Source organism: Electrona antarctica (assembly GCF_951216825.1).
Source record: "Electrona antarctica genome assembly, chromosome: 5".
Taxonomy (NCBI): domain Eukaryota; kingdom Metazoa; phylum Chordata; class Actinopteri; order Myctophiformes; family Myctophidae; genus Electrona; species Electrona antarctica.
This window is the reverse complement of record NC_136810.1, coordinates 41,569,920-41,595,822: the sequence shown is the minus strand read 5'-3', so window position 1 is coordinate 41,595,822 and position 25,903 is coordinate 41,569,920. Positions and strand designations below refer to the sequence as shown.

The following is a 25,903-nucleotide window of genomic DNA, read 5'->3' as shown; positions in this document are numbered from 1 at the left end:
CTTCTGTTGTGCAAGGATAGGCTTGTTGCTAAGTGCACTTCAAACACCGAAGACCAAGGCAGCCAAATCAACACATTCTGTAAAGGTTCATCTACAGATAAGGTATGTTAACTAATAACATTTTTATGTAGTTTCACTACAGTCGTTTAATCACAGAATGTTTTCAGAGATAAATTGGTAGCAAATATAGGCTATAGACTACGATGCTACTCCAGTTAATGAACTAATGCTCAACAACAATTAATAGATTTACAAACTCTGACAGATCTATCTATACAGTATATAACTTAAAAGACAAGTGATTTGTGTAGGCCTACCTGAATTATCCTTGATTGTGTGCAGAAAGTGTTTTTTGTTTCTCTATAATAATAATAATAATAATAATAACTTATAGAGGGTATGCGTGTAACATCATCATCAAACCAGGAAGTTATACAGGAATGCCCACTGAGTGGCTAAAAAATACTTTCTGGCCTTGACAGCCCGTATCCAAACAGAAAAGTCATATCTAATTGCATTAAACGACATTAAACAATGTTAAACTCACTTTGCCACTCGATTTGCCACTCGATTTCCCATTCACTTTATGCATGCGCATACCCTCTACAGTGCCTTTCAAGAGACCCATGGATGCTTTGCATCAACACGTGAATAAACAAAAAGCCTGTGTAGCTGGGTCTGAATTCGTCCAAAATCAACAAGATCGTGCACTTGGTGACAAGTTTTTGATTTTTGGTATGATGGTAGGTATGGTTATAAGGTTTTCAAAAACCATCGCAAACGAGTTGGGAGCGCCCCCTAGTGGCCTGTTTGCAATGAATCTAATATTAAATGGGTCAGTATATGGCTAAAAATCAAAATAATTGATACAAGAGATTTTCCAATGGATTCTATTATTATTGGGTGTGCTAAATAACATACTAAAAAATTAGGAAAAAATAACTTCTGGAAAGGCATCATTTTCAAGATGGCGTCCACGATGGCTGCCAGGAGCTTAAAATGCCAATAAACTGGGATTTAATACATAAAAAATCATAACAATTATACTCTTGGTGACAAGTTTTAGATTTTTGGCATGATGTTAGGTATGGGTATAAGGTTTTCAAAAACCATCGCAAACAAGTCGGGTTCGCCCCCTAGTGGTCTGTTTGCAATGAATCTAATATCAAATGGGCCAGTATATGGTTAAAAACCATAATAATTGATAAAAGAGATTTTTCAATGGATTCTATTAGTATTGGGTGTGCTAAATAACATACTAAAGAATTAGGAAAAAATAACGTCTGGAAAGGCATCATTTTCAAGATTGCGTCCACAATGGCTGCAAAATGCCATTGTGGGGCGCTCCCAACTTGTTTGCGATGGTTTTTGAAAACCTTATAACCATACCTACCACCATACCAAAAATCAAAAACTTGTCACCAAGTGCACGATTTTAACGAATTCAGACCCAGCTAGTGTGAACAAGTGTCTCTTCAGTGCAGACACCATACATTAATAGATGACTACTTGATATTTCAGTATCAATTTACATTTTGTCACTATAGTGTGCTTTTCCATATCTGCCTATCAAAGTCAATTCCTGATTTGCAATATTAAAGCATAGAATTTCTGTGAAACCTTTCTTATAGGTACCAGCAGTACCACAATGATGCCAGCAGCCTTCCAAGAGCAGAAGGAACAAAATAATCCGGAAAAAACAACATGTGTCAACCCTGGCAACCCAGTCTTCTCTTGCATGATGACCCCATCGGTTAAAGAGTTATCATCATCACCAGTGCCATGGACAAAACCCCAGAATCTCCTGTACAAGACCTCCTCGAGTGACTACGGTAGACGCCCGCCAACGTTTGAGAGTTCACCCTGTACTTACCATCCTCGGTCACAAAGATTTACACAAGATCTGGGGAAGAGTGGCATGTATCATGACAACTCATTCAACACGTCTCTTGACAAAAGCAGGGTGTACGATTGGCCCTAATTTAAAGAACACAGTCTGAATTTGTTCACAATTTTACACATGGACAGTTTTTTTTAAAGCCAATAACCAATATGATGCTCAGGCAGGCTCTGGACTGCATGGTGGTCAAGGAGAACTTTAAATGCTCTGCCATATTTTTACACTCCAGTAGTGTTGTAGTGAATATTTTCATCCGGTGTGTGTGTGTGTGTGTTGTCATTGGTATAACTAGGCCTTTTTGATCAACCAGAAGGAAATGTTGGATGTAATGTCAATGTTTATGTCATACATGGAGTGGTGGCTCAGGGGTAGAGTGGCTGGATGGGAACTGCAAGGTTGCCAGTTCAAACCCAGGCTCCCCCAGAGTCATTGTCGAAGTGTCCTTGAGCAAGACTCTGAACCCTTTTGCTCCCGATGTGCAGGTTGGTGCTTTGCATGGTTTCCTCTGCCATCTGTGTGTGAATGGGTGAGAGAAATGTACAATCTATGTAAAGGTGTACCACGTATGAATGTTTGTGTGAATGGGTGAATGTAATGCACAATCTATGTAAAGCGCCTTGGATAAAGGCGCTATATAAATGCACCATTTACTGTTGATGATCGAAGTAAACAGGTTCAGATTATACCATAGTTCTATTCCACTGTTAGGTTCTTAGTATGATTCATGATGAGTATATTGATGTATTTGATGTATTACCATGTTTTCGTTCTTGTTTACTGTAAATTGCTCTGGATTAAGAGCGTCTGGCAAATGCCTAAATTGTAAATTATAAATTGAGTTGAAGTCTTAAGTGTACACAGCTCTGCTCTGCTGTGGGTATACCAACACTCAAGTTTCATTTGCCCTTTAGCTGGTACAACTGCTGAAATAAAATAAACATGTCAAACACTTGTCACCTAACCTAGCTCAAGCATAGGCCTATCTGTCAGATGTTTCTGCCCAGCCATCACAGTCACATGCATGTAGCCATAGTGAAAAACGGACAATTATGGTGATTAAGTGTGGTGTATTAAATACTTCCTGCCCGTGTCCAATGTTAACATAATGGCACACACTTTTTAGTGTGCCTTCTGCCTTTTTTTCAATGAAAACTACACAAAATAAATGTATAGACAGAGAGAGAAACCATTTATCAGCTTCATTATTTGTCTGTCTCTCTCCTGATTGGATTTGGTGGGGTTTTGTGTAAAGGTGAAAAGTGTGTGTGTGTGTGTGTGTGTGTGTGTGTGTGTGTGTGTGTGTCTGCGTGTGTGCGCTGCGTGTGTGTGTGAGAGAGAGAGTGAGTGAGTGAGTGTGTGTATGTGTGTGTGTGTAGAGAGTGAGTGAGTGAGTGAGTGAGTGAGTGTGTGTGTGTGTGTTGAATTGAATTGAATTGAATTGAATTGAATTGAATTGAAAAAAGAAAAAATGAAATTGAATTGAATTTAATTGAATTGGGGGGGGGGGGGGGGGGGGGGGGGTGCTATGCTCCTCCTCCAGCCTCCATGGACATTCGACAGCTGATGACGAGACGCTACGGAACTTAGCTAGCACTTGATGCTGTGTGTGTTTAAGCACACATCAGAACATGTTTACAGGGCGTTAGCCACTATTACATGGACATATTACAACATTACAACCAATAACAGCAGCATTAAGGCCACAGTAAGGAACCTACACGATGATGGTAGCCTCGGGATGAACGCTGTCCCGTCGCATAATGATTTATTTTAGAGAACAACAAACATTAAGCTACATACGTTAAGCTAATAATATGTTGGGTTGCTGCTGTTGAGTCCATCTAGAGAACAGCTAGCCTGTGTGCTAACTAACCGACACTGATCATGTCACTGTATGGACACTACTAGGACTGTTCAACTGATTCATTGCAATAATAAGGTAAGAACGGATTAAAAAGGAAACGTGTTGCTATGTGTTGGTTAAACTAAACAGTCCGTGGGTGATCATTACAAATTATTATTAGCTGTGAAATTAAATTGTGACTGATAAGGCAGCAGTGTTGGGAAATGCCATCTATCTTGCTCAAGTTAAACCTGGGTAGGTATTTTACAGGCAACGTTTGCAGCACTGGTGGTGTGAGTGACGATTTTGTCAACAAATATATGCTATTATGCTACACAATGGAAATACAAAACCCGTCACTGAGAGAATTAAAAATGATCCTGTGAATTGAATTGCCAACAACTGTGGTCTTTCTTGTTATTTTATCGACAGCATTTTGTTTTTAAACCTAATAATGTGTGGAGATCTAGTATTATTGTACTAGATTCATTGACATTAGCACTTAGGTTTGTGCAGGAGTGACAGACAGCTGATTTGATATCTAACTCTGTTTGTGTTCCACCCTCAGGTGTGTGAGCTGAAAGAGAAAGCTGGATAATGTTTCCACCATTTATGATGGTCAATGACTTTTTTTGATTTCACCATCTTGAGCCTTTCCCACTCCATTTAACCAGCCAGATATAGTTTTTCAAGCCCCACAACAAACAATCCCACTGCTCGCCTCGGCATCAGTATGATAACCGACAGCGACTCCACTCTGCCGGTAAGGATGAGACCCTCCGAAGACAAAGTCGTGCTACAAATGATATGATAGTGGCCGCCTGGATCGCATTCTGTGCCTGCAGGAGCCTTGCACGGGTTCTGCTTTCCCTGTCCTCCTCCTCCTCCTCAAAGCCCCCTCCTCCATTCTGGGAGACCCTTATCGGCGTAGTCTCCAGCACCGTAACCACCATGGGTAACAGCTGTGTGTGCCGGGAGGAGAGTGACCTGGAAGACCCCCACCACCGCCACGGGTCGACCAGGGCGACCCGAGGCCAGGCCAGGCAACGGGTGGATCATCATGGTACAGGTGGTGTTGGTGTCGATGCTAGTGGAGAGGCTCGGAGCAGTCGCCCCAGGGACCCCGTTAGGCCACCGCGCAGGGGCCGTGGGCCCCACGAACCACGACGGAAGAAACAGAACGTGGATGGTCTGGTGCTGGACACGCTCGCTGTCATCAGGACGCTAGTGGATAAGTGAGTGTAATAATATATACCGGTAATAAGATAATAGTTATGATATTAATAATGGATAGAAACTTAATTTATTATCACTTATAATTAAATAGCCTAATGTGAATGTGAATGAGAAATCATTAGGGGCATATCTATGACAATATATCTAAAAAACGTGATATAAATCTAGTCTACTAATTCATACTAATCACTAACTTCCAAAACAAATGCATCACCAGTCACCACCCTGCTGTCATGCATATTTTAATTTATACAATGTTGATAGTTTAGAGCAGCGGTCCCCAAACTTTTTATACTAAAGTACCACCTCAGAAAATATTTGGCTCTCCAAATACCACCATAATAACTGATGTTAAAATACAGGAGCGTATACCTGCCCTTTTTGTTCCATTCCTATGCCAATATTGCTGCTCTGACAAAACTATGTCACTAATCAGCACAACTGATGATATCTCTAATGTGGTTAATCCGTTCTCAAATCTTCTATTAGTAATATACATATTTCATTCCACTTTTGTCTTTTTTCTACGTTTTTGGGCGACTCCTCTGTGTAGTGTAAAATTACTTGTCTTTTATTTATACTGGATCTCTTCTCCACTAGTCCCTTCCTAACATTTTAATCTAGTTTTTATTTGTTGACGAAATTGTCAATATATTTAGTCTTAGTTTTAGTCATCATAGCTTAGTTTTTATTTTGTTTTCATTTAGCTTTCGTCAGTGAAAAAAGTATAGTGGACGAACATTTTTTGTCATAGTATTAGTCGACGAACTCAACACTGATACACTGAACGAACTCAACACCGACACACTGATCAGTGATCACTCACACACACACACACACACACACACACACACACACACACACACACACACACACACACACACACTGATGATGATGTTATCTGACGTTTATGATGGTGGTCACAGGGACAGAGTAAACACAAATGACGATGTTATCTGACGTTTATGATGGTGTTCACAGGGACAGAGTAAAACAATGTTTTCTCTCAACTTAGATAATAGAATACTGAATGAAAAGTGATAGAAATGTAAATTGATGTGCACCACGCAGTAATACCACCGCATTGATAATACACACTAAGATGTGGTTGATCTAAAATGGTAACAAACTGGACCTGAAGTAAAGGTTTGGTTACATTACATAAACACTCTACTTTTACAGGGTAATGTTAAATTGTTTCTGGCTTGTTTTTCAGTGACCAAGAGCCTCCGTACTCCATGATTACATTGCATGAGATGGCAGAGACAGGTGAGATACACTGTGGCGATCAGCCACAATAATAATAATTTAATTCACTGACAGCACGCAAGTCCCCTCTCACATATAGATGAGAGTTGTGACAACTCCGTTCACTTCATGGGACCAGTACAATGGCGTCTCTTCTACATAGACTTCTATTGGCGAAGTGTGACAAAGTCCTGGATCGGAAGTTGGCAGAATGCACTGGACTCGGGCAACAGCCCAGCTTAAATCCCTTTATTTTAGATTTTTCAGTAATAGTACTAAACATAAACCTTGCGGAGACTTTAGTTGTCACTGTACAATACTTTAAAACAGTTGTCATGTTGCACACATGCCTAAAATTGCTGATATTTGCACCGTCCTCGTTGAAAACAATGTATTTCAAACTCCAGCTTGTCACACTCCAGTGCTGCATGAGCAGCGCTCGAGTGCACTGTTTTGTGCCCCCTCAATGGCGCAACTCTCCTTCAATGGCTCTGACCCACATATACTCTTGACAGTTAAGTCGCCAGGTTGGTGCTGGTTTGCTGCTCCACGGAAGCCCCATCCTCTGGCAAATAGGGAGACCTTCAGTATGAACTTAGTTGCGGGAGTGATAGCATGTGTTGTGTGCAGACCGGTGTGAAGACAGCAGTTTTGTCCTTTATACCCGTTTGAACAGTAGTACTTTGCGAGCCGCGAGCAAGTCCGTGGGTCTCCCCGTTCCATTTTATAAAAACATCGGAATGATCGCCTGTCATTAATCCAGTGTCGACCAAGCCGGTGTCCTTGAACGGCCGCTACAAGTCAGCCTCTCAACTGACACTTGTCTACGTCTTTTGAAGAGGAAGAGCATCCACACGACTATGTTGTATTTTGAAGAGCTGAGCTGAGGGTTACTGTGAGTGAGCTAAAAATGGACAGACTAAAAGAAGATCAAAGAAATACATTTTTTGTCAAAACAACGTTGTTGATAAGGTGGTGGGCGTAGCTTAATGTGAAAGTTTTTTTAAAATGGTTTGTTACTTTGTTATAGGGGTTTATTGGGGTATGATGAAGTCAGTTGAAATAAAAGGCTGAGTTCTATTACATTACATTTCTGTACAGATACTGAACGTGGTGCATCCAATTCCAATATCGGTGCAGGAATTTAGTTGCTGTATCGCATGATGTGTTGTTATGGTAGTAGGCGGAAGGCTGAAGTTATCGCTATTGACGGAACAATTTAGGTAACAAACAAACCCCACTTAACACCTGTATTTCAGCTTGATCATTCAGTAAAGAAACTTGAAATATTCAGTATAGTTTGGATGAGTCTTCAAAGGATTTTCTATAATTTCATACACACAAAAGTAAATGAGTACTAAAAATAGAAAATCTACAAGCTGAGCTTTTGGCTATTTTCTAGGGGTTCACGATTATGAAATTCTGACCAATATCCGATCTCTGATTATTTACAGGGTCATATCTGTCGATACCGATTCTGACCGATTCCGATATTATACAGAGGACCACAATGGAAACAAGCCTAGGCTTTAGGCGGGGCTTGGCCCAAAGACTGTTTCTGTTTCAATCAATAAATAGCCTATAGTCTTTTCCAAGTGTCTGTTTTCACAACTGAATGACTACTGAATTAAATGAGTACACAAATTAAATGTAGACATTATTTTTATCTTCATATATAATTTTTGCTGGTGAAAAAAAACGATTAAAATAATCTGTATTGAGATTATTCTGTATTGAGACCATTCCGATAGCGATATGGCATTTTCTTTATGGACTATTCCGATTATGCTACCGATTAATCTGTGCATCCCTACTGTTTTCACTATTTTCTTTTTAAATGGGACTTATTAGTGGTTAATTAATAATGTTTTTTTTGTAAGTTTAGTTATTGGGGATACACCAAAAATCACTGGCCATAACGGTTTCTTCATGCATTTAGACAGTATTTTGAACTATCTTTTTAAGTGCTAGTTTCTCCTTCATATGAGCATTGTTGCATATTTATTTCATTGATACCCTACCATGTGTTCCTCTGCTTTCTCTCTTTGTGTCTATAATCATTTTTTATTAATCTCCGCTCTTCTTACTCCTTTCCGTTCTTTGACATTTGCCCCCTTAGATGATGGTTGGTTAGAGGTGGTCCAATCTCTGGTCCGAGTGATTCCCCTGGACGATCCGCTGGGCCCTGCTGTGATCACCCTGCTGCTGGATGAGTGTCCCCTGCCCACAAAGGTCAGTACCTGTACCCTGTAACTATGCAAAAAATGTTCGTCGACTACCTTTTAAATGGAAAGTTGGAAAATAAATGAACTAAGCTATAATGACTAAATATATTGACAATTTCGTCAACCAATTAAAAACTAGACAAAAGTGTTAGGAAGGGACTAGTGGACAAGAGATCCAGTATAAGTCATTTTACACTTGGTTGCATGCTGAAAATAGCAAACAAGCTCACAAGGCGTGGTAGCACGACGTGTTGTGTCAAACAGTAAAATCAGTAACAAATCTGTCATTATGATGGCATCAAGGCCCGCCAAAATACATTTCAGTTGACTAAAATCGTATGACATTTAGTCGACTAAAACTAGACTAACAAAGACATTCCAGGTGACTAAAATGTGCATAAAACTAAGTGAAAACTATTCAAAATCAACACTGCCTGTACCCCTTCTACTGGATGAGTGTCCCCTGCCCACAAAGGTCAGTAACGTGTGCGCGTGTACTTAACCGTAGTGGTCAGGACAAGCACGCACATCCAAACTATTTCGACGGGTGCTCGAACGAAAGAGATAGCTGAAGAGAAGTAGGAAGCGATAAAAAACCCCACAAAGTTTCGGCCTATGTGGCCTTATAGGGTAAACTACTTTATAAGCTCACAACACGTTGCTGTGCGTTTTGAGCTCGTAGATAACCAACTAACTTCCTCTATTCTTGATCTTTTATTTTTTATTTTTTTTAACATTGAAAAGGTTTGCCCAAAACAGGGTTAATGTGGTTTAGCCTACACGACACATACATAATGCATTCTTGTTTGAAGAGTGGACAGCAAGTTAAACACAGTGCGCATCCATTAAGCTGCTTAAGATACTCTAACTGAAATTTGTAACTAGTAAAACCAGTCTCTCTTCCCTTCTATCCCTGGGGTCTTTCATTTTTTTTCAGAAGCTGTGTGGTGTTTTTACATGTGCGTATTAACATATGCCTTGACTCGTTGCCATAGTGTCCTTTTGTCTATATTGGCAGCCATCGTCTGCAATAACCTTTTGGTATCATGGAAAATGACTAAATGACACATCCTCCCATGTGTCCAGCATACACTACAGAAGCTGTGCTTTCAGTGTGGGTGGGTGTTTTTATTTGAGTGTACATGCAAGTGTGTGTGTCACGGTGCACTGTTGATGCATCCCAGAACAGTGAGTTTAAATCGCTCTCGCTCTCTCTCTCTCTCTCTCTCTCTCTCTCTCTCTCTCTCTCTCTACTAGACACTTTTGATTTTTATTGAACACATTGATGAATGTTTACATTTTTAATTTAATTTAATTTTTGCTGGTGAAAACCAATTAAATAATCTGGATTATTTTGAGACCGTTCCGATATGGCATTTTTATGTCCGATATGACAGATTCCGATTTATGCCACAGATTATATTGTGCATCCCTACTTCTGTGTGAATATCTTCTACATCCACTATAACAGTTGTTCCCTTCTCCCGTCTCCAGGATGCTCTGCAGAAGCTCTCTGAGATGTTGAGTCTAAGTGCTGCTGTAGCGCGCCAGGATGCTCTCATCCCAGCTAAACACAGAAACACCACTGCTGTCTTGGGCTGCCTGGCAGAGAAACTGGCAGGTACAGAATGTCAAGTATAGACAGTCTTTTGAGACCATTATGTATACATTCCTAATGCAACACAACACTATTCCATTTACTTAATTGCTTGTTGAATCTCTTCTGTAATCAGACTATTTGACACAATCGTCAAGATGCCCAAAGCTTGAAATGCTACCTGTCCTGACAGCATTATTTGTCATCAAGTTATATACTTCATTGACCAAAATTCACCAGGGTTCTATACTTTGCCTATACTTTTTTCCCACTACACAAATTGGCCAAGTTCACAATGTATAGTGCTGTGAGCTTCTAGATCTTCTATTTTTGTTGAATGTGTGCAGATTGGGAGATGTCCAGAATAGGAATGCTAGGGTTATGTAGTTCAAAATTGCATGGTAACAAATACTTTACAGCCAAAAAGCAAGAGTTACTTACTGTATAGGTCTCGATGGAAATCGTTACCGATATTCAATGATTGCCGCAGATATATCCAAGACATCGAAGTCGTTGTCAAGGGATTACTTTGTTCTTGGAAGTTCATTTTAAATGTTTGTCATTATTAGGTCCTGCCAGTATTGGGCTGTTGAATCCTGGAACCCTGGAATACCTTCTAGAGAGCCTGGTGAGCAAACACACACACCTATATACAAATATACAAATGTATTTACGGGAAACTGGCCCCCGTAAATAAAGTCTGAGTCTGATATTGTTGTAACCAACCCACATACAAAGGGTGTTCAATAGCATTGATTTATGCAAAAAAATGAAGAAGAAAGAATGAGCGGATCTTGTACACCCAAATTCATGGTAATTTACCTAACGTAGGAATGGTCGGAAATCCCGGTACGCCCAAAATATGACCGTAAATTGCTTAGTGAATCGTGTTTAGTGAACCGTAGTGGTCAGGAGGTGCACGCACATCCAAACGATTTCAACGGGTGCTCAAACAAAAGAGATAAGCTAAAAATAACACACACCGTTTTAAATGCTCCCGAAAAAATGTATTACCAAATAGCAGTAAAAAAATTAACCAAATAACGTTTCTGCCTATGTGACCTTTTGTCAGGTATACTCAGTCCAAAATAAACTATAATCTGTTCTATAATCGTACTGTTTTTCTGTTTTGGTTTTTGGTTTCTTTTGCATGCACAGTGAGTGTGTCAAGTTTCTGAACCATAACATTTCATTTCAATGATTGTGTGAATGACCCTTTCATGTTGTGCCAGAGTCCGTCCTACATCCCTTCAAGTATAAATGTGTTGATAAAATTGCTGAATAAGAACTGTGGGAAATATTATGGCACCAAATTCCTAAATGGGACATCTTAGCAGCAACCTCTTTAGACTATTGCACGTATGTGTATGCATACAATATCTTTTCTGTCTTCTTCCAGAGCTCAGAGTCACACCCAACGGTCATGCTGTTTGCTCTCATTGCCTTGGAGAAGTTTTCCCAGACAAGTACGTTCAATTGTTGCATCCCAGCATTTAGGGAACTCTATGAACAATTTAAATGTTTTAGACATTTCGCAGACGCTCTTATCCAGAGTGACTTACAGGTAATCACATGCATAGAATGCAGAGAGACAGTGTAGTGCATCAAGAAACTACGATAGGTAAACTTAAGAAGAACCTAGCATCAGTCAAACAATGGTCAGACAATTGTGAAAATGCTGTTTTTTTTAAAAATTTCAAATGCATCATGTATGTAAATGTTACACAGTGAAGCTCAGAAGATTCATGCTCTTTATGCCTTCTTCTAATCACTAATCATTAATCTCCGGTCCCCCCTCAGGTGAGAACAAGCTAACTGTGTGCGAGTCGTGTATCAGCGACCGACTTTCTGTCCTGGAGACCTGGGCAGAGCAGTCTGACTACCTCAAGAGGCAGGTTGGATTCTGTTCCCAGTGGAGCCTCGACAATCTCTGTGAGTAGCTGCGTCGTTGTACGTCACGTTGCAGAAATCGAACACGCGTGTAGCTAATATGTAACGAGCGGCGCCATTGCGCCAAATATTATTTTCCACCCAGAAACCTAGAAATACGCAGAAATTGCTACAGAAACAGCAGAATGCTCTGAAACCAGAAACCTATGAGGCAGTTGTACTAATAAACTATATCATTGCTCCCTATGACAAAGGACACAATTAGTTTTGTTAAAATCTAAGAAAAGGTTATTTTGGGTGTCCAGTGTCCTCACTGTCCTGTCCCTTGTTTTCTGAAAAACCTACAATCAATGGTGCTCAAACTATTTAATGTCAAGGACCCCAAAAATGATATGTAATTAAATTGGCCGCCGGACCCCCATCTGAAAATATTTCGTTCCCCCCCACCCCCCCAGAAGCAAAGATACGAGTTAAAATGTTCGCTGTGAAAAAATTAAAAGAATGGCACACATTTGAACGACTTTTCAAAAATAGCAGATCTACAATCTCGTAGCGCGGCACTCGGACGGTGGTGCGCTATGAGCTTGTAGATCTATTGTTTCTCAACAGCTAAAGTTTTAAAGCTATGAGGTAACAAAGATGCGTTGCTCAGGTCTAAATGGGTTAAGGCAGAGGTTCCCAACCACTAGTACGCGAGAAGTTTTCCTGACCGTCACCAGGATTTTCAAAACTGCGGTGAAAAGTTGACTGTCGGTCGAATGAAAATAAAACAAGGAAAACAAGGATTCGTCAGCGGACACGTCAGTGACTGATTTATAAACGGCTTCGAGTCCGTGTTACTTCCGTGTTGCGTAGAATAACAGTGACATCACTGTCCAATCCTTCTATCTTTACCGTTCATATGTGCTCAACGAGCAGCAGCAGCGGACAACAACAGCTGCAGCCTATTTTATCACGCTCACGCTAATGAAACAAAACGCTACACGGTGACGGTACAGGATTATTATTTCATGTTAAAACATTCAAGTATCAGAAGATGATGTTACCCAGGTAAAGTAATGCGTCACACTGCATGTTTAAAGTTTTCCACATAATTTCTGAAAAAGACATAAACATAATCTTGTTTTTTTTAAATCATACTATCATTGTTGATATAACGCCAATGATATAACATTATGTTGTGATATTTTAATAATATAGCAGTGGCCGGGTAGCCTATTTAAGGACCAGTCAACTGTCTTCCGTTAGGATTTTCCTAGGTTCCCGCCCCCACCCGCCCCCTTCGGTGCCGGTCCGTGAACATTTTATGAACTGTCAGCCGGTCTGTGACAATAGAAAGGTTGGGAACCCCTGGGTTAAGGGATATCCTGTATTAACACGTTGTTCTCCCAACAGTCCTGAAGGAGGATATACTGTATTTATACTGTATTAACCCCTTGTTCTCTGAACAGTCCTGAAGGAGGATATACTGTATTTATACTGTATTAACCCCTTGTTCTCTGAACAGTCCTGAAGGAGGATATACTGTATTAACCCCTTGTTCTCTGAACAGTCCTGAAGGAGGATATTCTGTATTTATACTGTATTAACCCCTTGTTCTCTGAACAGTCCTGAAGGAGGATATACTGTATTAATACTGTATTAACCCCTTGTTCTCTGAACAGTCCTGAAGGAGGATATACTGTATTAATACTGTATTAACCCCTTGTTCTCTGAACAGTCCTGAAGGAGGATATACTGTATTAACCCCTTGTTCTCTGAACAGTCCTGAAGGAGGGTATACTGTATTAACCCCTTGTTCTCTGAACAGTCCTGAAGGATGGCCGTCAGTTCACGTATGAGAAGGTCAACCTCGGAAACATCAACGCCATGCTCAACAGCAATGATGTCAGCGAGTACCTCAAGATCTCCCCCACTGGACTAGAGGTGTGTGTGTGTGTGTGTGTGTGTGCGACACGTGTGTGTGTGTGTGTCTGGAGCTAATCTCGCAACCCATTGACCGATCAGCACCAACATTTCTATTAATCCAAGGTTTAGCCCAAAAATCTAATGATAGTTAGTTTTACAAAATAACAACAATAAAATAAGATTTATAGACTGCCAGAAAGTTTACACATTCATTGCTTTGCTCTTTCTTTCTGTCTTTCGGCGCCATTCTTCCTTTAGGCCCGATGCGACGCGTCGTCGTTTGAGAGCGTGCGCTGCACGTTCTGCGTGGACTCTGGGGTGTGGTACTACGAGGTGACGGTCGTCACGTCAGGGGTGATGCAGATCGGATGGGCCACCAAGGACAGCAAGTTCCTCAATCACGTACGCTTCTCTTAATCTGTTTTTCTTTTCAACCCATTTAGACCTGAGGCCAATTCTACAAAATGTCTTCTAGATCATGACAGTTTTCTGAAAAACCTATGTTTCTATGTCAGTGGTTCTCAAACAACTATTTCATGTCAAGGACCCCAGAAACTATATGTAATTGGCCGCCGACCCCCATCTGGAAATGTGTTGTTCCAGGGACCCCCCCCCCAGAAGCAACCATTTGACTTAAAAACGTTCACTCTGAAAGAATATATATTCAAAGATTTGCGCCACATTTTCAAGATTTTTCAAAAATAGCAGATCTACAAGCATGTAGCGCTGCACTCGGTGCCGCGATATGAACTTGTAGATCTGCTATTTTTCAATAGCTAAAGTATAATATAATCCTTAAAACACCAAAAGGGGTTCCCGTCCTGAATGGGTTAAAGATTATATTTTGGCTTTTCTGCCTTTATTGATAGAAGGGGAGAGACACGCAGCAAAGGTCGTCATGAACGGGACTCGAACACGCGCCGCGTGTGGCATCCGCCTGGACCGCTAGCCCAGCGGGCGCCCCGCATCTCAAATCTTTTTCAACCCCTTTTCACATTGAGGTCCATTATTTATTCCACAGACCACCATTTGATGACATTTAGCCTCTTGATCATGAATTCCATGATGTATTGATGCTGTCTAATTCTGTAGACTTCTTGTAAATTAAGTAATGCAGATGTTTAAAGATAACGTAACTCTTTATTTTATTTTTAAGATTCGTTTTTGGCTTTTCTGCCTTTATTGATAGTATCAAGTGAAGATTAACTTGGTGGTTTTCACCACCAAGTGTCACTGTTGCGCAGCCTAACACACGCACACACATTAACTGTATGATTTCGGGTGTGACGGTACAGTACAGTACAGTACAGTACAGTACAGTACAGTACAGTACAGTACAGTACAGTACAGTACAGTACAGTAGAGGGAGCCCCTGGGGCAATGATGTCTACCCTTTGTATTAGGGTTTCTTCCTGGCGTCTGAAACCTTGACAGTCAAACGTGCCAATGCGTCCCAAACCCCTCACCCTTTATCAGTGAGGGGTTCAGGTGGATCACCACCCACCCACCAGGCATACTTAATGAACTGGTGGGCGTGTCCACATAAAAACGTCATTTTAATAAATACTGTACACTTTTTTTATTATTATATAATAATAATACCTATTAGTATTATGATCATGTTTTAGGGTGGAAACATATCTTTAAATCATTTTGGAAAATGGTGTGTGTCTGTGTGTTGCAGGAGGGCTATGGTATAGGGGATGATGAGTATTCGTGTGCGTATGATGGCTGCAGGCAGCTCATCTGGTACAATGCTCGCAGTAAACCACACTCTCACCCCTGCTGGAAGGAAGGTATGTTTTTTCATATATTAAGTAGATTATTCAGACCATGTTAGTCAATATTGATTTAGCCACAAACAGGCCTTACTGCATGGCCTAAATATTTTAACCTTTATTTAACCAGTAAAAACACATTGAGACGGAGTCTCTTTTTCAAGTGGGAACTGGCCAAGAGGCAGAAATAATATTACACTTGCTTCATCATACATGACAAGTTACAGAACAGACAATAATACATCCATGATACACCTCAAAGTACCTAGAAAATTATACAAATCTCCAAAATGGTACACTATTAGTAACCATGTTCAAAATTGTGCACAGAGCAAATACACTGTACAATGTACAATATAAACAGAAATAAAAATATATATAAGCCTATACAAAAGCTAGTACACATCCGAACATGTGCAGGTGTTGGACTATACATCTAAGATGAATTTTCAAGGCAAAGTCTAATATTCAGCTATTAGTGTAGATTTCCTCCTACACAAACACTAAATTCCCATTGACAATGAAAGGAGAATTTTACGTTAGTGTCTGAGCAAATAGGCGTTGTCTATTTTACGTCATGATGAAGTACGATGATAAGAGCGCCCTTCACTTCACACGGGTGTGATTTTGTTTTATATAGTACAAGATAACGTGCCGCAATGCAGCACATTGTGAGCTTGTAGATCGGTTATTTTTGGTGCACGACACAATGCACATCAAGTTGTGCAATGTGTGTGAGTGTTGATTTGTCGACTAAAACTATGACGAAAAATGTTCGTTGACATCTTTTTTCACTGACACAAACTAAATGGAAACTAAATGAAAACTAAGCTATATGATGACTAAAACTAAGACTAAATATATTGGCAATTTCGTCAACAAATAAAAACTAGACTAAAATGTTAGGAAGGGACTAGTGGACAAGAGATCCAGTATAAGTCATTTTACACTTGGTTGCAATGCGTCGCAGCGCAACGCGTTGTGAGCTTCTAGATCGGCTATTTTCAGCAAGTGTAAAATCAGCCATTACGACGGCACCATGGCCCACCAAAACACATTTTAGTCGACTAAATCAACTGTAGATTTAGTCAACTAAAGCTTATGATATTTAGTCAGCTAAAACTAGACTAACACTAAAACATTCCAGGTGACTAAAATGTGACTAAAACTAAATGAAAACTATTCAAAAGACTATGACTAATACTAAAATAAAAAATTGCTGTCTCCTGATTAGGAGATGCCATAGGCTTTCTACTGGACCTCAGTAAGAAACAGATGATCTTCTATCTGAACGGACACCAGCTGCCGCCAGAGAAACAGGTCTTCTCCTCAGCCATGTAAGTTTACACACACACACACACACACACACACACACGCACGCACACACTAGACACACAAAAGGCTCTTTAACAGATACTAATCTCTGCCTCTGATCTGTTTACTCAAAAGCCTCTCATGCAGATTAGTACTTTAGTTCTTCATTTTATTTTCCATAGATATAGTAGCTAGATTCACAAACCTTTTTTCCCACCATTAAGACCTGAGGCCAGATTCTACAAAACATGACATGACTATGTTTTGGCATCAGTGGTTCGCAAACGTTTTCATGTCAAGGACCCCCGGCCCCCCATCTGAGAATATGTTGTTCCAGGGGCCCCACAGAAGCAAATATGAAATAATCTTATTATTTGTTAAAGAATATATATTCAAAGATTTGTACACATTTTCACGATTTTTCCAAAATTTGCAGATCTACAAGCTTGAGGCGCCACACTATGTAGATGTGCTATTTTTCAACAGCTAAAGTTTAAAGGTATATTCAGTGATTTCACTTCACTAAGGAGTTCCTACCTGTCCCCAGTTAACCCCTGGGGTAAAAAAACCCCTTAGGTTTCGTTTTTGGCCAGGTCGCCCAGCCGTCATCCAATCAGGATAGAGAGGGCCTTCCGCCAATCATGATCGAGCAGGGGCGGGCCTTGGTGTGCGTGCTGTTGACCTGTTGCGTGTCCCCCCACTGTAGTGCGTGCATGTGCACATCTTGTTACCGAGGCAGACCGGGTTTTTTTCCAAATCACTGAATGCTCCTTTAAAATAACGGTTAAAATAGGTGGTTCAAAGCTATAAGGTGACACAGATGCGTCCTCAGGTCTAAATGGGTTAACCTCCCTACATCTTATCTTCTACTCCCCTTTGTTCTAATGGTCTTGTTTCACCTCTCTGTGTTGTCCAGCTCTGGGTTCTTCACGGCGGCCAGCTTCATGTCGTACCAGCAGTGTTCTAATGGTCTTGTTTCACCTCTCTGTGTTGTCCAGCTCTGGGTTCTTCGCGGCGGCCAGCTTCATGTCGTACCAGCAGTGTTCTAATGGTCTTGTTTCACCTCTCTGTGTTGTCCAGCTCTGGGTTCTTCGCGGCGGCCAGCTTCATGTCGTACCAGCAGTGTTCTAATGGTCTTGTTTCACCTCTCTGGGTTGTCCAGCTCTGGGTTCTTCGCGGCGGCCAGCTTCATGTCGTACCAGCAGTGTTCTAATGGTCTTGTTTCACCTCTGTGTTGTCCAGCTCTGGGTTCTTCGCGGCGGCCAGCTTCATGTCGTACCAGCAGTGTTCTAATGGTCTTGTTTCACCTCTCTGTGTTGTCCAGCTCTGGGTTCTTCGCGGCGGCCAGCTTCATGTCGTACCAGCAGTGTTCTAATGGTCTTGTTTCACCTCTCTGTGTTGTCCAGCTCTGGGTTCTTCGCGGCGGCCAGCTTCATGTCGTACCAGCAGTGTGAGTTTAACTTCGGGGCCAAGCCTTTCCGCCACCCGCCCTCCATCAAGTTCAGCACCTTTAATGACTTTGCCTCTCTGCTACCCAACGAGAAGATCATTCTGCCCAGGTACTGTATAACTCATTATGTACATTTGATTTATATACTAGTCTATTAGGCAGCACCTACCTGCTTGCCACTGGCAAAGAAACCCCAAAACTAAAGCTAAATCATTTGATTTAGTCGGCTAAATGTATTTTGGCGGGCCTTGGTGCTGTCGTAATGGCTGATTTTCCACTTGCTGAAAATAGCCGATCTACAAGCTCACAATGTGTCGCACTGCGACGTGTTGTGAGCTTGTAGTAGATCTGCTATTTTCAGCATGCAACCAAGTGTAAAATGACTTGTCTTTTACATATACTGGATATCTTGTCCCAGGAAGTCCCTTCCTAAAATGTTAGTCTAGTTTTTATTTGTTGACAAAATTGTCAATATATTTAGTCTTTAGTTTTAGTCATCCTAGCTTAGTTTTCATTTCGTTTTCCTCAGTGAAAAAAGGTAGTCGACGAACATTTTTTGCCATAGTTTTAGTCGACGAAAATCAACACTGGTGTCCAGTATAGATTAATACCTCAACCAAATAATAACATCACTTGAGTTGATTTCATGAGGTTTTGGTTCATCATGGTCAGTCATGGTCATTAGACAGTCATGAGGTTTTGGTTCATCATGGTCAGTCATGGTCATTAGACAGTCATGAGGTTTTGGTTCATCATGGTCAGTCATGGTCAATAGACAGTCATGAGGTTTTGGTTCATCATGGTCAGTCATGGTCATTAGACAGTCATGAGGTTTTGGTTCATCATGGTCAGTCATGGTCATTAGACAGTCATGAGGTTTTGGTTCATCATGGTCATTAGACAGTCATGAGGTTTTGGTTCATCATGGTCAGTCATGGTCATTAGACAGTCATGAGGTTTTGGTTCATCATGGTCAGTCATGGTCATTAGACAGTCATGAGGTTTTGGTTCATCATGGTCAGTCATGGTCATTAGACAGTCATGAGGTTTTGGTTCATCATGGTCAGTCATGGTCATTAGACAGTCATGAGGTTTTGGTTCATCATGGTCAGTCATGGTCATTAGACAGTCATGAGGTTTTGGTTCATCATGGTCAGTCATGGTCATTAGACAGTCATGAGGTTTTGGTTCATCATGGTCAGTCATGGTCATTAGACAGTCATGAGGTTTTGGTTCATCATGGTCAGTCATGGTCATTAGACAGTCATGAGGTTTTGGTTCATCATGGTCAGTCATGGTCATTAGACAGTCATGAGGTTTTGGTTCATCATGGTCAGTCATGGTCATTAGACAGTCATGAGGTTTTGGTTCATCATGGTCAGTCATGGTCATTAGACAGTCATGAGGTTTTGGTTCATCATGGTCAGTCATGGTCATTAGACAGTCGCACTGAGGAAAAGACAGGAAGTAAAGCTGTTGAGGTTCTCTCTGGGAGTAACAAGGATGGATAGGATCAGGAACGAGTACATCAGAGGGACAGCGCATGTCAGATGTTTCGGAGATAAAGCCAGAGAGGCCAGACTGAGATGGTTTGGACACGTACAGAGACAGGATAGTGAGATGGTTTGGACACGTACAGAGGCGGCATAGTGAGATGGTTTGGGCACGTACAGAGGCGGCATAGTGAGCATATCGGTAGAAGGATGCTGAGTTTGGAACTGCCAGGCAGGAGGCCTAGATGAAGACTTATGGATGTAGTGAAAGAGGACATGAAGTTAGTTGGTGTGAGAGAAGAGGAGACGGACAGATAGCTTTGGCGACCCCTGAAGGGAAAAGCAGAAAGGAAAAGAAGATGGTCAGAAAGATGACAGGCCTATGGCAATAGGCCAGTCCCTTGTTGGCTGTGTGTGTGCTGTCACTTTCCTAACGGTTGTTTGTGCACAGACACCGGCGCCTGGCCTTGCTGAAGCAGGTGAGCATCCGGGACAACTGCTGCACATTGTGCTGCGACATCATGGCTGACACCGAACTGCGACCCTGTGGACATGGGTATGTACAGTATGTGTGTGGAATAGAATAAATCATATTCAAAATATCCATGTTATTGAAATGCATGATGTTTTGGTTCAAAGATCAAAGATGTTTGTATTAGCGTTAAGATGTGGTTCAAGCAAGGTAGAGTTGCATGAATCCCCAATCTCCACTCTATTATGAATAATGGATGTTCTTGTTTCCTGTTTCTCTCCCTGCAGTGGTATATGTATGGAGTGTGCCTTACAATTAGAGACATGCCCGTTGTGTCGCCAGGACATCCAGACCCGTGTCAGACTCATTGCACACGTCTCCTGACACACTCCCTGCTTCACCTCCAGTCAGGACATGGATCAATCGTTCCTTCCTCTCTCTCTTCCAATACCCTCTTGCCCCGTACCGTAATCAAAGCGACCAATAGGACTGTGAGGGTGTTGCCATGACATTGTGATGACTTATATAATGGAACCCTGGGGCCTGGGGATGGACAGAGGAGATGCATTATAGGAATTTCCTTTCCGATAAAAAAATAAAAAACGAAAAGAAGAGGGAGAGAGGAGGGGAGTAAAGCCATGGTTGGATCGTGGAATCCTTTCCTCATTTTTCCTTTATCTTCTGTCTGATGAAGCCCTAAGCGTTATAAAGGATAGAGAGCGGACTGCCTCGCCCCCTCCCCCTGCTATTCATCTCAATGGAAGTTGCTCAGTGGTGTTTTGAAGCACCCGGAAGAACAGTCTACTTTTTTTTCTCGATTTGGACACCAACATTTGGTATCCAAAATGCGGAGGTGCTCAATGTTAAACCCCAGATGCTGCACAGGAGTTTCCTCGTGCTAAATGCACGGGCCCGCCTGCAGTTCCAGCTTTGACCAGTAGGGCCGAGTGCTATGAACTTCCAACGTTGGCCAGCCATTCTGGGGGCTTGGTTGAAGCCCGAGAGAAGCAAGAGTGGAGGCGCAGTGTGTTATTCAGACAAAGGAAGATGAGTCCATACAGTCTGCAACTTCTGCGTTGAGCTATCTGACATCACGGTGGTCACTCAGAGGCCCCCTTTACACAGGAACGGTGTTCATAGAAAACGGTAAAATAAAGTATCGTATGCGGTGGTCCCTTTAGACGAGAACGCCGTTTTCGGGAGGTGAAAACGCAACAAAGTGAAAACGCCTTCCAGAGTGCAAATGTTTGAAAACGCCGTTTCCTCCCGTCTCCATGTGAACGGGCAAAACGGTGAATCCGCAAAACTTGTGACATCATGGCTCACGTGGGCTCACAACGCAAAATGAGCAAGCACTCCCTTGCCCCGCTCATCCTACAAATACAATTGTAGCGACTAGCGATGGTGAATGTTAACCATGATGTATGATAGGAAGGAGGCACGTGGCTGGTCTATGTGGCAGTCCGTCACCGCCACCTAGCGACGTGGCATGCACACTACAGCGTGTTCATCAATGTTGCATTTCCATGTAAAAGGCGAATTAAAAATGAGAACGCAACAGGACTTTACCGTTTTCTCTGGCAACCCTTCTCGTGTAAAGTTGGCCTCAAACCCACATTGTAATTCAGCTCGGTCACCCATCGCCGCCATTACCAACACATCTGCCAAAGGCACAGTCTGATGAGGTTGGATATGCATAAAGCACAGGATACAAGAAAAAATGTTGGAACACAGCCTGTAGAATACAGCAGTGTTCAATCTAAGAAACAAGATATATTTTCTCTTTACAGTTAGGTGTGAAGATAATGCCATTGGCGAGGGCCTCGGCCTGGCATTGTCATTTTATTTGCTTCAAAGTATGAACATGTTTTCCAAATGTTAGGAATTCACAATATATTCTCTTTACCAACACCTGTCCAATTGCCTTCAGCAGTCAGTTCCAGTGTGTGCACACACTCAAAGGTAGCTTATGTTTTAGGGCTGGACTGTGTATTGGTAGCCTGGTTTGGCCAGCCTCATAGCGTCTCCTCATGTCTCCCGGCGGGGAGGAATCTTCAGTGAATCCATGCTATTATGAGGCTGGCCAAGCCAGGCTAGTGTATTGGACATTTATACCTTTTGGAATAGATGCCAGTCTTTGGTGTATACCAGGTTTAAATCAATTGAACATTGTCTGATTCTATATAAGTAGATTACATTTACAAATGGGTCAATAGAAAGTGTATCATTTCAAAAACTGGTACAGTATAACCTGTATTGGCCACATGTTGACCAGTGGTACCTAGCACTAACTCCTGGTGCTTCCTCTTTTTGTTTTTGCTCAGATGTGCTTTACCCACGATTTCATTTTTTATATCAATATTTAACAATAAGAAGAGGCTGACAGGCAGGGAGAAGCTAATCTATAAACATGTTCTCGGTACGGTGCTGCCCTAGTCAAATTGTGTGTAACAAGGTGTTTGGAGAGGTGTTTGGAGAAAAAGGCTCCAAGGATTTCTCCTTGGAGCCTCCTTGGTATTGGAATTTCACCCAGATTTTCAACATTTCTGTAGGATGTCTTAACCCATTTAGGACTGAGACCAGATTCTACAAAATGTCTTCTAAATCATGACAGAAAAACCTTATGTTTCTGAGTCAGTGGTTCTCAAACTATTTAATCTCAAGGACCCCTAGAATGATATGTATTTGGCTACAGACCCCCATCTGAAAATATGTTGTTCCAGGGACCCCCCAGAAGCAAAAGATTTGAGTTAAAATATTTTTCTGTGAAAGCATATTCAAAGATTTGTGCCACATTTTCACAAATTTAAAGAAATAGCAGATCTACAATCTCATAGCGCGGCACCAAGTGCCGCACTATGAAAAAATCTCCAGTCCAACCTTAGTTACCTGTGCTGTGGTTTTCCTGGTGAGTTTATTTTTCTGTAAGTATCTGCAGTATGTTATTTTGCCAGTACATATAAAACCTTGTTTTGGATGTGGTGAATGTTGCCATGGATGTTCAGTCAGAGAGCGAGTAAGACAGTTGAAGAAACCCACGTTGAACCAATTTAGACCTGAGGCCCATTCTAAAAAAAAAAGTCCTAACCTAAATCCTAAGAGTTTTCAACATTTCTGTGGGATGTCTTAAAAAACGACCTAATCTACTGTGTAACGTGACTGGAAGGTCAAATGAACCAATGATAGAAAACAATGTGACTAAACATGTCAGTAGCATCATGGTTAGTATTGTGTGTGTGTGTGTGTGTGTGTGTGTGTGTGTGTGTGTGTGTGTGTGTGTGTGTGTGTGTGTGTGTGTGTGTGTGTGTGTGTGTGTGTGTGTGTGTGTGTGTGTGTGTGTGTGTGTGTGTGTGTGTGTGTGTGTGTGTGTGTGTGTGTGTGTGTGTGTGTGTGTGTGTGTGTGTGTGTGTGTGTGTGTGTGTGTGTGTGTGTGTGTGATGAAGCAAGTCAATCTGAAAGGCAGTGTAATTTCCAGGTTTGTGACAACATAGGGTGGAACTGAAGGCTGAGCGACAGCTCTGCTGTTCTGAGCGGATCAGAGCAAGCCCGTGCAAGGAGCTTACAGACGGGGAGAGAAGAGACATTCGTTGCTAATCTCTGGCACATTGTTTGTAAAATATATATATACATTTGGGGTAAGAAATGGGCCATGTAGTTGCTACACACCACCTTTCTTTTGTGTCGATTGTACATGCCTGCCCCGTGGTCCTCTGATTAGTTGGTGGTCCTGTGTCAAAGTTGGAACTTTTTCTCAAGTTTTATATGGCTTGTTGCTGACTCGACCGCCTCCCCCGACTCAGTGGGTCAAATTGTCCTCCACTATAGAATTTGCATTGAACCTCAGACAGTGCATTCTCAGCATGGCAGCGAAGCAACGCTGTTGATGTGATGCTGAATTCACAGTTGTGGAGTTTTAGCCCAGTGATGCAAATAGCCTGCATCCTGCATCCTTTAGACTCACTAAATTGAGGACGCAATCATGTCACCCTCCGGGGGTCCTGGGATGCAATACTGTACTCAATACTGTACTTTAACGTCGTTGAAGTAGGACTCATACAAAAACAAGCAAAACAAACAAGCTGCCAGAGTCGCACATTATCAGATATGTCTTCTATGTGTCTGTGAGCTCCCCAGCTGGGTACAGCTGCTTGTTTTGGACCACCGGAGCTGTTGCCAGAGCACAACTCACTTATTTACAAGGCTGTCATTCATAACCTCAGACACGTATTTTGAAAATGTTTGCATTGCTGTAAGCATTCTGCTCGTGTGAATTCTGCGTAACAGCAGCATACGGTTCCTTGTTCATGTCTTAAGCAGCAATTAAGCACATCTCTACTCTTCTCTTCCTGATATCTCCATATTTCTCTCATTCTGTCCCTCCCTCTCTCTTCAACTTTTTTGCCGTCCTTTAGGCCTACTTGAAGCATTTCTGGGTTGACAGAATTAACAGTTGTATTTTGCAAATGGGGTGAATTTAGCATAATGATGCAAACAATCATTTGAGATGAATAATGCTTAAAATGTCTTAATTAATCTGGAATGATTTTTACTCCAGCAAATTGCATGAAATCAATGTTTTAAATGATTCCAACAATACAAGAATGATCTCTGATTTCATCCCAGTATCGAAGAGATGTCTGCTTGTCATTGGCTCCTTGCACAACGTGACAATTTGACAGTTGTCTCTCCTACTGCAAATAAAGTTCAAGACTGGGGAAAAAAATAAGTAAGGAACAGGCCACATTGTATTTAAACATCTATAAAGGAGTTTTGGACCAGGGTTCCCAAAGATGTGATTTACTGAGGAATTGTTGTTTCCTGGATTGTGATATTTGTAATAAATGTATGTTCATGTGAGTTAAGTACGTGTCACTTGGTTTATTTTATATCACTGTCTCTCACACACACTGGTTATTTACTCTAGCCAGAGTTCTGAAGTAATGGATTACTTGACTGACTGGAATTAATGTTATAAAACATGGTAACTAAATATATTATTCTATCTAGATTGTGATACATTATTTTACATATTTCAGATTATTCAAATCTGTGTATATTGTTACACAATAGAAAACCACATTTTGAATAAAAAGTTGGACACATTTATGGTGTATCACGTAACTGCTTATTTTGAATGTTATTTCGAATTTGGATGTAGATAAATTAATACCTAAATGCCTTTGTACATGAATTCCTGGGTTGTTTACTGGCATTCTTCAAGTTAACCCCTCCATTCTAAGTGAACCCCTTTTTCATATCAAGGCCCATTATCTATTCTGCATTTGATCCACCATTTGATGAGATTTAGCCTCTCAGACTCAAAACGAAAGAATATTTTGATGTTAGATAAGATGTTGTCCACAATGCCATGCTGTAGGCCTATTGATGTTTGTAGCCTACCATTAGTAGAGATAGGCCTAACAGGCAAACGTTCATCAAAATAACAATTCTTACACATACTCTAATTGTGTGTAGACGTCTTGTACTCAAGAGTTAAATATATATAAGTGTTAAATATCTAATAAGGGTCCATTTTGTTACCAACTCTC

At 41.3% G+C, this 25,903-nt stretch overlaps 1 protein-coding gene across 1 annotated transcript; it reads left to right on the top strand.

Annotated features, from left to right (window-relative positions):
• Window positions 1-3,454: 3,454 nt before the first annotated feature.
• rspry1 (ring finger and SPRY domain containing 1) lies at window positions 3,455-25,216 on the top strand. Its single transcript, XM_079501353.1, has 15 exons — window positions 3,455-3,839; window positions 4,312-4,978; window positions 6,196-6,248; window positions 8,347-8,459; window positions 9,947-10,073; window positions 10,619-10,677; window positions 11,449-11,515; window positions 11,850-11,981; window positions 13,750-13,865; window positions 14,106-14,249; window positions 15,532-15,643; window positions 16,860-16,962; window positions 18,346-18,498; window positions 20,334-20,438; window positions 20,642-25,216. The coding sequence occupies exons 2-15, from the start codon at window positions 4,551-4,553 to the stop codon at window positions 20,736-20,738; spliced, it is 1,809 nt and encodes a 602-aa protein (XP_079357479.1). The 5' UTR covers window positions 3,455-3,839; window positions 4,312-4,550; the 3' UTR covers window positions 20,739-25,216.
• Window positions 25,217-25,903: the final 687 nt, after the last annotated feature.